Below are 13,498 nucleotides of genomic sequence, written 5' to 3'. Positions count from 1 at the left end.
TACAACTCAAGATATAGTTTGCAGTTTCATATCTAATACGAATTTTAGGTAGGTTACCCAATGCTAGAAAGTCCAAGTAGAAAGTACCACAGACTAAGTGCTTGCTTGCACTGCAACTTCGTTCTCCCACCCGCCCGCTTTCAATTTTTGCAAAATCATCCCTTGTCGATTTCTCTCTGTTCGGAAGTTTTTTTCACTTTTTTTTCACGCGATCCGCTTCGTTAGGCTTCAGATTCGAGTTACCGAAACTATCACATTATAAACTTTGAGGAAATGTTCTTCAAAATGTTCATCAATTATCTACTTTCTCATACATTAAGTATAACTATTAATTTGAACATTTTAATAGGAAAGCCCACGCCCAAAAGTAGTATTCTCTTTTACACATTGCAGCTTTATATCCCTTGGAAGATGATTTATTTTATTCCGCTAACTAGCCACGGCCGAAGCCCCCCTCCAGCCTAGGCCAAAGAAAATTCAGAAATTGTGAATTCCCAAATTGTCGCTGTCGGAGGCTTATCACACTCACTTCTCATTATAATTTTGGTTGGTGATTGTGAACACTGTCAACAAAGATGAATGAATGAATGAATGAATGAATACACTTTTATTGTACACCACAGACAAAATTTACAGAGATACAAATACAACAGCACAATAAGGTAGAACGTACAATTTGGCGGCCTTATCGCTTAAATTATCCAAAACCAAAATAAAATATTTAAATTAAAAACTTTTAGTTCTTCAATGAATTTAACAAAGATGGCAGATATTGACGCAGTTGGATTTATTGTTTTTTTTATTAGAAATGTCAATTCAATTATGTTAAGAGATGTATGCACAACAAAATTAGCGCGAATGGCTACTTCTGATTCCCGGTAAATAAAACCACGCGGACGTATTTGCGGTTAAAAACGAGTAGGAATGTGAAATGGAAACCACAACAGTTAAACAAATGTACTGAATACCTGAATAGAGTTTACTATTCCGTGCCTAAGGCTATACCTTAGTACTAGATTGGCTGGCTCGTAATCGAGGAGTCGTTTTCGAGTATGGAATTAGGTTCTTAAACAGAGGAGTAAAATGGATCTTATTGCAGCAAATTAAAGCTCAAATTTGCCTACAAATCTTTGACTCGGGCTTTATACAGCGTATCTAATGCAAAAATCAGAAGACCATAATTTGGCACTATAAAACGAAGGAGATTATACTTTGACGATATTCAATACTCGAAAACGACTTATTGAAATAAGATTAGTCCTGTAACAAAAAAGCTCTACTACTTAATTCTTAATACCTACTACGAAAACTACTACGGAATTTCAGGTTTTAGAGTCAACAAAAAACGTTGAAGTCTGTCTGTTTAAGCGCCATTTACGCATAGACATCGTAGTTAGCTTATCTTCCTACCTTTATTTACAAAGCGCCCATGTTCCCAGTCGTTTAAGTAATCGTCCGCTACCCAAACTGCTAATTGGAAATGCGGTGAACCCACGAACTGCCACCTTTGAAATCTGATGCATGCACTTTCTGAAAGCATTTTCGTAACGACGTTGCATTTTGCATTTTTGTTAGAGTTCGTTACTAAAGCGGCAGTTAGACGACGCGATATTTTCGATGCACGCCAGCCGCTTCATTCCCGCATACCTACGTATATGACAAATATGAATTCTATTACCTAAGCAACAACATTTAAAATACTCGCAATCGGTAACTCACGCGACAAAGTGGACGCTGTGCGGAATTCGCACAATCGTTGATTACTCCTAGAAATTTAAATGATGGGTGGATAATAATTACGGACAGTCGATTGGCGCTGCTTTTCTGAGTCCAAGGCCGTAGGTTCGATTCCCACAACTCGAAAAGTTTGTGTGATGAACATTAATGTTTGTCAGTGTTGCAAACGAATACTCGAAAACGACTCCTCGATTTCGAGCGCGCAAAACTTTTACTAAGGCTACAGCATACAAATGCAGTGCACTAAACCCACCACGACATCAGTCATCCCATTATCAAGGTATGATTCATACATTTAATATGCTGTACAGGAGAATGAATGGGGCAATTTAGGATATAACGAGGCTCCGTTTAAATATTTCGTTGTAGCGTTGTGACACGAAATTATTAATGCTTCCATTTGTTACGCGCTTTGAGATTCTGGAGAGCGCAAACAAATGCCACATTACAGAGATGGCGACCCTTTATTTATTAAATAAATTGTATTATACCACGGAGGTGGTAAATGATAGTACCTACGTAATAAAATAAGTAAATCAAATCAAATACAAATTGTTTAGAGTGTTCTGAAGATCGTCGACAACCCAAATCAATAGGGCCGACTAGCGCAGTGGGCAGCGACCCTGCTTTCTCAATCAAAGGCCGTGGGTTCGATTCCCACGACTGGAAAATGTTTGTGTGATGAACATGATTGTTTTCCAGTGTTTGGGCGTTTATCTGTTATATTATAAGTATTTATTTATTTATTTATTAAACATCTTTATTGCATATAAAGGAAACACACACAGGAACACTTACGTTAACATAAATTATATGCAAAAGGCGGCTCACTAACAGTGATCTCTTCCAGGCTACCTTAACTATTGGAATAAGGCAATGAGAGACGGGAAATCGCAATTATATATATAAAAATATATATAGATTATATACATAAATAATTAAATAAAATAATAAATGTAATAATATAATTTATATAAATATAATATATATTAATAAATATGGATAAATACACACACATATACATATAATATTAACATGTTTATAGTGACAAATAGTGCATCCTTACACGACTTTTAAAAATCCCAAAGGATTTAGAGCGCCGAATGTCATCAGGGAGTTCATTCCACAGCATTGCCGCTTTTATTGTAAAGGACTCTGAATAACTGCGAGAGTTACACTTCACCATTCTAAGCTCATTTTCTCGGGTGAATCGCTGAGAGCCTTGGGATGTGCACGGGCCAAGAAAATTGAATCTTTCTTTAAGGTAGGGTGGTGTCCAAGGAAGAAAAAGAGTAGAGTAGAGGATAGATAATACATGCAGATTACGCCGATGCCTTATAGGAAGCCATTTTAGTTTTATTTATGTGTATTATATTCATAAAAAAATTCAACAGCTATCTTTGTACCCATAACACAAGCTACGCTTACTTTGGGGCTAGATGGCGATGTGTTTGTCGTAGTCAAAAATAGAGAAATAACTTATACGTTTCAGACACCCAGTTATCGATTGATTGACTGTTTAATATATCACCTTGATTAGTTAGCACCAAGCGAAGATTGGTCAACGGACCATTATCTAGTAGGTACCGACATTAATACATTATAATAATAAAATAATTAATAAATTAATTAATACTTAGTCTATTAAACTCTCCGAGACCGGTCAAATCACGGTTAGTTGTCCGTTTTTTTATTTTTATTTACAGGACAGCACTCGAACTCGATGATAGATCCACATTCCTTAATCAGTCGCACCAAAGGAAGCCGAAGGCATCGGCGAAAGTCAGTCGCCAGAGCTGTATCTTTCATAGAAGCCTATACAAAACTCATTCGTTTAAATCGCGTTCTGTACTTTGTCTGTATTCTCTCCGGACAACTGGCCGGTAATCCATTTTATTTAAGCAGAAATTCTAAGAAGTACGTCTTCTTAGAATTTCTTCTCTCTAGTCTTTTGGTCGTGGGTTCGATTCCCACAACTGGAAAATGTTTGTGTGATGAACATGAATGCTTTTCAGTGGCTGAGTGTTTATCTGTATATGTGTATTATATTCATAAAAAAAATTATTATTTTCAGCAGCTATCTTAGTACCCATAAAACAAGCTACGCTTACTTTGGGCCTAGATGGCGGTGTGTGTATTGTCGTAGTATATTTATTTATTATTTTTATTTATTTATTTCGGTGGTACATTTTTTGTTGCCTTTAGAATTGTTGCTCAGTTTATAGGCGTTTGCTTTCCACTTAACATCACGACACATGAGCTTGGCCCTTACCGTCTTATGCCCATCAACCTGAGGCGTGGACGTGAAGCGTCAAGTGCCTATAAATACAGGCACTGTCAACTACACCACGCATGCTGCTTTGTGAATAGACTAGGTAGCAGATGAAATAAAATGAACAAAATCTCCAGTAGGTACGAGTTTTAAAAAACCTAAGGATAGGCATATTAAGGGTTATAAAAAATCCTAGCCTTACGTATTTATTACTCGTACTGGACATTTTCTTCATTTATATCATCTATATACCTGTGCATACCATCTATGCACGCCACTGCTAGGTAGGTACTTATTACATGATCCGTTCAATATCTCGACCTAAAAGAAAGCTTTTAAAAAAAATAAGTACAATTCTCCCATAAAAAGCACTTGACGCTCTTAAAATGAATGATGATAAATAAATCCACATTCGTATCGGAGCGGATATTAAAAAGGCTACGTAGCACCAGCGAGATAAAAGGCAGATAAAATTATACATTACGAAACAAGTAGCTACAGCGAAAACCTACTTGACTTAAACCTACGAGTTTGAAAAAAATGAAAAGTTTATTTGAACATCAGTATTACAACTTGTTTGTTATATCATCATCATCATGTCAACCAATCGACGTCCACTGCTGGACATAGGTCTTTTGTAGGGAGTTCCACAATAAACGGTCCTGGGCCGTTCGCCTCCAGACCTACGCTGCGTTTACCGGTACGGGGTCGCCATTCCAGCACCTTAAGACCCCAACGTCCATCGGTTCTCCGAGCTATGTGGCCTGCCCATTGCCACTTCAACTTCGCGACTCGCTGAGCTATGTCGGTAACTCTAGTTCTTCTACGGATTTCCTCATTTCTGATTTGATAACGCAGAGATACTCCTAGCTTAGCTCACTCCATCGCCCGCTGAGTGACTCTGAGCCTTCTTATGGGGCCCATAGTTAGCGGCCATGTCTCAGTTCCGTAAGTCATCACTGGCAACACGCATTGTTCGAAGACTTTAGTCTTCAGGCACTGAGGGATTTTGGACGAGAAGATGTCACGAAGTTTCCCGAACGCTGCCCATCCGAGTTGGATTCGGCGGTTCACCTCTTTCTCGAAATTGGACCTACCTTACTGGATCGGGTGTCCTAGGTATATGTACTCGTCTACAATTTCGAGTACATACAGGTAAAATATTGTTATAAGTCATAACAGAATAAATCGCTAAGCTGAGCTTATTGTAATGTTTATAATGCTGAAATAAGATTAGTTCTGTAACAAAAAAGCTCTACTACTTCTTAATACCTACTACGAAAACTACTACGGAATTTCAGGTTTTAGAGTCAAAGCCAAATTTTGTGTTGACCCGTGAATTATTAAACCAAGATTACTATTTATTCGTTCTTACCAAGGTTGGGAGGTGACCGGATCTGAAGCTCTGGCGATTAATTTCATAATTAATCAAGCGTAACAAAAAACGTTGAAGTCTGTCTGTTTAGGCGCCATTTACGTATAGACATCGTAGGTATCTACCTACCTATATTTACAAAGCGCCCATGTTCTAAGTCGTTTAAGTAATCGTCCGCTACCCACACTGCTAATTGGAAATGCGGTGAACCCACGAACTGCCACCTTTGAAATTTGATGCATGCACTTTGTGAAAGCATTTTCGTAACGACGTTGCATTTTGCATTTTTGTTAGAGTTCGTTACTAAAGCGGCAGTTAGAAGACGCGATATTTTCCATGCGCGCCAGCCGCTTCATTCCCGCATACCTACGTAAATGACAAATCTGAATTCTATTACCTAAGCAACAACATTTAAAATAATCGCAATCGGTAACCCACACGACAAAGTAGACGCTGTGCGGAATTCGCACGATTTCTAGATTACTCCTAGAAATTTAAATGATGGGTGGATAATAATTACGGACAGTCGATTGGTACTCCTAGAAATTTAAATGATGGGTGGATAATAATTACGGACAGTCGATTGGCGCTGCTTTTCTGAGTCCAAGGCCGTGTGTTCGATTCTCACAACTCGAAAAGTTTGTGTGATGAACATTAATGTTTCTCAGTGTTGCATGAATATTATAAGTATTTATGGATATTATTCATTGAAATATTCATCAGTCATCGCAGTACCCATAACACTTTTACTTTGGGGCTAGATGGTGAAGTGTGTATTGTCGTAGTATATTTATTTATTAATTATTTTATAACATCTAACGTGAACTCGGCTACCAAGCGTTAAATCAAATAAGTAGGTGTACAAATGTGTAAGGTGTAATGTAGTTAGCAGGTATCATGGGTTTATTTATCTTCACGACGAGTATTGGTAGCTAAGCGACGATTTGTCATTATAGCATGCTTGGAAGCGATAAACAACCGCGCTGCAGCCACACGGTATTTTACGCGTACTCTAAACGCAGCCTTATGCTACACATATACCGAAGAGCAAACAGCTTTGTATTCTTGTTTACTAACACCAGTCTTCACAAACATTATATGCATCAGTTTGCAACTTTGCGTGCATTTCCTTATAGCATTTTCATAAAGACGGTCCATTTTTGTTTAAGCTAACTACCTATTTATACATACGGTAACTTAACTACTTAACAAAAGTAGGTAGTGCCTAATGCCTGTATTCACTAACCCCAGGCATCGCCTAAATCGAATTAAGGCGATGTATACATGAAAAAAAAGTTTCACCAACCCTTAGATTTTTTTTATGATTATAGACGAGCGCTTTGCAATCACACCTGATAGTAAGTGATGATGCTCCCAAAAGATGGAGCGCGCTTGCCTAGAAGATGATGACCCTTGATTTGTAGGTACTTGGGTGAACAATATTGGTGAACGGTGAATTTATTTATTTATTTATTTATACTCTTTATTTGTACACCACTCAGAAAAACGAGACAAAAAAAAGAACATACACATGAAGAATGAAGCAGGATACAAATTTGTGCCTAGGAATGTCCTTCGTTTTGGCGTTACTTATTTAGGCATTGCCTAGTTCCTCGTTAGTGAAAACAAGCAAAATATACTACGGTTTTTGTAGTAACTACCTTCTTAAATAAAATATTTAGTTACGCCACCGCCCAGCTAGATATTTCCTATTTAGTTAGTTACCTTTATTTTGCAGAATTTTCAAATCTTATCTTTAGTTGCTGAGATCATCGCGTTCAAGTAAACAAACAAACAAACTCAACAGCTTTATATATGAGTATAATATCTTATTATAATGAAAGTCAACCAGCGAACAAGTGTAGAAAATAAATAAAACGTGCTAAGACAAAAAGGTCTTCTAAAAGACCTCAAAATATCTTACACTATTAATGAAATGTATATAGTCTTTTCCAGCAAAAAAAGATTAGGTATTCTTAACCATATTACTGATAAAATTATTGTTCGCTTAACACGATTACCTAACGACAGTAATTAAAAATTTTATTAATTTAAATTAATAATTTAAAAATACTTTAAATTATGTAGCCATAGACTTTACTGAGTATCTTGGTTTTTTAATTTGATCTTCCTCCAAATAGGTCAAAAATCTTTAGTTAAAATATGAAATTTACTCGTAATTTCTGAGTAACTCATTGACTCCAAGAATGCATCAAAATTTTCAAAATAATAATTGTAAATTGCAACATAATTATTGTCATATCACAATTGGTCTACAAAGCTTCTTAGAAAATTGTTTATAAAAACAAAAACAAATCAATTTAACGTTTACAAGTAAGTCAGTAAATACTTAAGTGTAGCAAAATTTTAAGTCGCCCACAGGGCAAAAACATGTTGGCTTATTACTAGAGTATGTTTTACCTAATTCACAGAATTAATAAGTCTACAACAATCCAGTATTACCAAGGTTTGCGAAAAACAAACAATCTTAAAAGATGGATTTTCTTCGCCATACAACGGCGATCCATTTATGGCGCCGAATGACCGTTAATATTAAGAATTCGTCATATAGGAATTATATAATTAACACTTCAATAAGTAGTCATTCGAAGCCCTATAGATTGGTTACCCTATAGCAAATGCGACCGAAAAAACGCGATAGCGGTATCACTGTATTCCATCGGATAAGTGAAGATGTAAGATGATAAAATCGGGTCTCTATGAGTTTATTATAGGCATCTATAAAGATTATCAACAATTCCTCGTGGATTTTATTTTTGTGTAGGTAAAAATAGAGAGGCGTGCACATTTCACGTCTCTTGTAAAGCGGCACTTGGGGTATCCTTGCTTTTTATCGTCACTTTGACTCAGTTTCTGTTCATAACAAATCCTCTGTTTCTATCTCAGTTTCGTCTCCATGTTCCGATATTATTTTACTTTCTTTTAGTTTTAGACTATATGTTGTCTAATAACCTGAGAATTATTTTGAATCTTTGATGCTTAGTCTCTGTCTAAGACTTTGTCGAGTATTCGTTCTGCTCCACTCCACTTTTTAGTTCTCATGTTTTATTATATCTTCAGTTGCTTGTTAATGTTTCTTTTTTGATATTCTTTAAGGATCAGGTTGAAATCTTTTCATTCTTTGATAAGTACTACTTAGTCTTATGGAGAGCATAAACATGCCTTTGTTTTATATATTAGATGTATGCCTCTCATTCTCTCGTTTTGAAGTGCATTATGTTACGCGCAGCAGGCGTTAAATCTAGGTTCCCTTTCTAGGTTATTGTATTCGTTTTTTAAACTTTGAATTGCTGGTTATTTTGTAATCACTAACTAAAGTAATTTTTAGTTGAGTTTTGTTTCTATGACTTTATGCAAGGCATCGATAGCTTTTGTCGCCACTACTTGCCACTGTTTTTGTATGTTCAGCTCCATCTCTCTCAATCTCAAACGTTCTTTTTCTATCTCAGTTTCGGCTCGACCTTTTTCTATTACGAATTTTATGAAGCTCTCATTTAATTTGTCTTTGTTTTTTCTCTTGAACAGTTTAGAGCGCAACACTGTATGATTCCTTAATTTAGGTGTACTTTCGTATACCGGTATCTGACCTTCAATTGCCGGGATGACGGATTCTTGTTGTGTGGACGAATCTGACATAGGCGGTGACTTAGGAATATTAGTCTGTGGTATCCTTGGTGGTTCCCATTTTTCGCTTTTACCTACTTGAAAAGGAACATGAAGTTATGTTTTTGCTGACAATAGTTCGTTCAAATACAATCAAAGACTGCATTGCTCCTAGATTGCCTACAGCCTTCTTATATAACTCACGTTTAAGTATGTAATACATAAACTGCATCAAGAAGTTTTTTTAGGAAAATAGGAACAGACATACACACAAACACTAATGGTGAGCACAACTGAGATATCATTACCCTCTGTTTCTTTATAGTTAACGAACGAACTTTGTTTTGAGTCAGTAAGGCTTCTTTTATAATGAATAATATAATGTAGATAATGACGGGGCCCGATGGCTTAATGTGCTATCCCATGCACGGTAATGATCTTTAAGGCCATTTTTTTCATACTAGATAAGCTCACAAGCTTATTTCCTTATTGCGCGCTTGCCTATAAAATACCCATTCACTCTTGCTTTGAAGGCATTCAAGCAAATATTTATCAGGAAACACCGATGCCGGAAGGGCGTTCCTAACCTTAGCGGTACTTATCAAAAATGTAGATGAAAAGCGCGTCGTATGAGTTGAGTGAACACATAAGGATGCCACCGTTCACGGCGTCTGGCTGTTCTGCTGTAGAATGCTACTGACTGCTAACTTCTGATAAAAATCAAGGTACTTTTACCAATTCTATTAATACATATGTGTTGCCACAGCTAGGCTAAACTAACTATCACCAACTATCCTAAGTCTTATGTCTTATGCTATCCCAAAGCTCAGCACGGACTGTCCTGTCATAAGAGATTTATATGAAGGTCAGAACCTTAACATAACCAGTAGGATCCCATTGGGTCGACATTGGTGGCATTATTTGAAATTAATGATCCTTATCATCCTCAGCCTATTAATATGGAGAGAAATATAGATCCTTTCTATACAACGTGTAACCGAATTATGAAATACTTGAAGGGTGCAAAAGTATATTTCAAGGTGACTCCTTATGAAATATACTTCTGCCTGTAAAAATATTAAATTAAAAATATTAATTTCCATACAAAATAATTCAGAACATTCTAAGTGTTCACTTATGACAACCCTATTGAAGGTAAAAGACCGAAACGCGCATAGTACCTACGCTGTAATGTTAAGACGGTACCTGATTTCTTTTAGTAAAGACTATGCAGTGGTTTACTCAAAAACTATTAACGTTTCGGTTTCACAGATAAGCCCCAGAGACAGTACTAAATGTACCTCTAAAGCCTTCGAAGTATTATGATGATGGTGATGGACGGCTTAACATTGTCTACAAGACTCACAAATTTCTTACCCGTGGGGTAACACTGAAAATTGCTTTACAGAAAAATCATTGGTACTTACTAATCATAGGTGGGGCCTCAATTTTTATGATAGTGGGATAGTCTCTCAACCCTACAAAAGCAGGTTGTAAATGTTCCTGTGACTCTTGTGGTGGTGATAGTGACGCCACTGTTCTGTCCGAATCTTGGGTAACTGTATTTTCCTACGAAAATATTAAATTCTTAAAACCTAGATTAGGACATTGCATGCTAGATTTCATCTCTTTATTATCATTATTAGTAATAAAAATTTTCCTTAGCCTAGCAGGTTCATATATCCTTATAGATCTCCTCTCTTAAAGGAGCATGGTGTTTGAGCATACTCCAATACAGGTCAGCAGGCTTTAACAATTTTGCACATAAGTGATAATAACCAGGACTAGTGGCTTAACATACTCTCTGTGACATGGGCGTGTACATTCCCTAACTCAAGGCTGGTATAAGTTTTTTTTTCAGACCACACCGAACCACCACTCTGAGAGCACCACTTCAAAAAATATTTGAGTCAGGTAGCACATTTATTGAGGAAAATTGTAGACTTTGTTGCATTATGCGACACTGTAGGACGCAGCTAGACTTTGTAACAAAAAAAAGTACGGATAATAGGTTTGAATGCATGTATATGTATACCTCTGAAAAGCTTGTACCCCCTGCTTTACTGCATTCAGACAGCATATTAAGAACACGCTTTTCAAAATCCGACAGTTGGGCTTTACTTGATACTTTTGCTCCGACGCCATTTTGTACAGTAGCCTTGAGCTTAAGAGCTTTGCGCTTAGTGTTATTTTTTAGATCACTCCACACCTACAAAATACAAGCACATACTTTCTAAGAGCCCAACATGTATAGTTAAGTAAATATCTTAACTAATGTAATAAATTAGAAAGTGTCTGTTTTTTTTAGAAGAGCACCAATCTTGATGAAAATTGGCAGATTATATATTATAGCTTGCATCCTAAAGACAGACGTAAACAACCAGGACTTCATAGCTTAACAAAACTTGGCAAAATTTTTCAATGAGATATCCTGGACAGTAATAATAAAACAAAATTATAAATAATACATATCAATAAGCTAGGAATTCATACAATCTGAAGATGGAACTGTTGTGCTACAAATACCAACAGTCACTGTATTAATCAAATAAATTTTTTGTAGCATCATCTATTAAAATCATCTAAACCAACCAATGGTAGAAATGAATCTTTTGTTGAAATTTCTAAATAAAATGCTTTTGAGTTGTTTTTTCTTGTAGCTCCCTCTAACTTAGCACCCGTTGCTTCATTTTCCAGGGCATAATAACACATATTTAACATCAAGTATATGGACTGTGGTTAATCTGCTACTGCTTTGGAAGACAGCTGGAAGAATCCAGCAAGGAACAGCTACTCTGTTCCAACATGAACCTTAACTTTTAATTTGGTATCTAAAGTGCATGAGGAATAAGGCGGAGTAGTCCTTACATAGGACAGATAAATACAGTACAATCTAGTGTACAATTAAAGCGAGTTGACTTATTGGTCACACTAAATCTACTAAATCAACGTTCAATGTTATACTTACAATTCTATAAGTGGTATAAAGTTTACCATAGCAACTAATAGAGTTATCTAAAAAGATACCTGGCATCGATATCTTCCATGACTAACCAGCAGTTTGTAGAAAAAAACTCACCGATATGTGTTTGGTGAGTTTTTTTAAATTATTTTGTCAAATTACGTTTACACAACGTGTTAAGTGCAGTTGTAATTCACTTGCATATCAGTCCATGTTTTAGTGTGTGTGCTATGTTTGAAAACGTGTAATATGCATGTTGTTAGTGGTCTTAATAAATAAATAAATAATAAAATATAAAAGTAACGTACTTTCTTCCATTTTTCTGTTGGCTTCTTCTCCCCTGTTGGATCACTATTCAATAGTGTGGTTAGCTCCTCCCAATCTTGTATAACCTGAATTCTAGTCTGTGGATTGTTAGTTTGGACTTTATAAGTTAAATCACCATTTCTGAAATAATACTTCAGGTTAATAAAATGCTTATTTAACTTATCATTTTATAGTCATATTACTATTCAAGAACACAAACACAATTCCTGAATGCAAAATTAACATAGAACTAAAGTCTAATTCTCTCATTTATTTAAGCCTATGCATAATTAGCTGTTCTCTTCTCAATTCCTTATCGAATTATTGAAATGGGCCAACTTAGTACTCAACAACTTCAGATTCTTCCTTCTTGAAAAGAAGGAATGCAGTACAAACGAAATTTGTAGTTGTAGTGCTAGTCCAGTTGTTTCTTCAAACTTAAAGCTCGAGCCGTTTAGAGTTTGCGTGGGGATGAGGGTCTAACACGTAGAATACATCTGAATAATGAGATAGTGTTTTCCAGTTTAATTACTAACTGTATCTTTCACATCAATATATATATAAAATGGCTAAGGGCCTTCCTGTTTATGAAAGCTAATACTGTTAAATGCAATATGGGTTATAGTGTTAGAAAACAGTAAAAATAGAAAGTTCTTACAGCTCCATAAAGTTTAGCATAATCTCAAATTGGGTCGAACTAGTTCTCATATTTTTGTTATAAGACATTGATAATATCATAAGCCATTCATTGATTTTTTTTTATCGTTAATCTATAGTATTTACTAACAATTCACAATAGAAATTACAAATCCTATAGGTAATGCGGTAAATAAACGAATTTTGACACAGAAGTCTGAAATCTGACATCTGACAGTGACATTTTTATTTTTCTAAATTCTTCCTCGTAGGGAAAAGGCAAAAGTATATCACCCTACAGCCATGTCTGTAGTGTTTCATATCCACATTCAATCGCATTGTAAGGCGTAAAGCCATGTCTTAATATATATATATTCTTAAGTGATCTAATTCTTAGTGAGCCATGACTAATTTTTCCTAAAGTGGCAATTAATTAATCCTTTGTACTTGTATTCAACTGCTTTCTACTTATACATTTCCTAAACTGTTTGTTGTAAGCAAATATAAAGAAAACTTCTATGAAAACATTTGGAAACATTTTACTTGCAACGACTACGTAAATTTACACACGCAATATTCAACACCC

The 13,498-nt window shown here is 35.8% G+C and overlaps 1 protein-coding gene across 2 annotated transcripts; it reads right to left on the bottom strand.

The window, feature by feature from the left end:
* Positions 1-7,265: 7,265 nt before the first annotated feature.
* On the bottom strand, positions 7,266-13,084 carry LOC120629616. Of its 2 annotated transcripts, none has more exons than XM_039898603.1 (5): positions 12,935-13,084; positions 12,279-12,417; positions 11,044-11,217; positions 10,436-10,577; positions 7,266-9,106 (listed from the first exon to the last, which is right to left on the bottom strand). In XM_039898603.1, exons 1-5 carry the CDS (start codon positions 13,012-13,014, stop codon positions 8,730-8,732), a joined length of 912 nt encoding a protein of 303 aa, XP_039754537.1. In that variant the 5' UTR covers positions 13,015-13,084; the 3' UTR covers positions 7,266-8,729. The 2 variants fall into 2 exon arrangements, with proteins under 2 accessions (XP_039754537.1, XP_039754539.1); XM_039898605.1 differs by having other exon boundaries at positions 7,266-9,103.
* Positions 13,085-13,498: the final 414 nt, after the last annotated feature.

The sequence above is a fragment of the Pararge aegeria genome, chromosome 14 (genome assembly GCF_905163445.1).
Source record: "Pararge aegeria chromosome 14, ilParAegt1.1, whole genome shotgun sequence".
Taxonomy (NCBI): Eukaryota; Metazoa; Arthropoda; class Insecta; order Lepidoptera; family Nymphalidae; genus Pararge; species Pararge aegeria.
The sequence above is the reverse complement of the archived record's forward strand: the minus strand, read 5'-3'. Positions and strand labels throughout refer to the sequence as shown.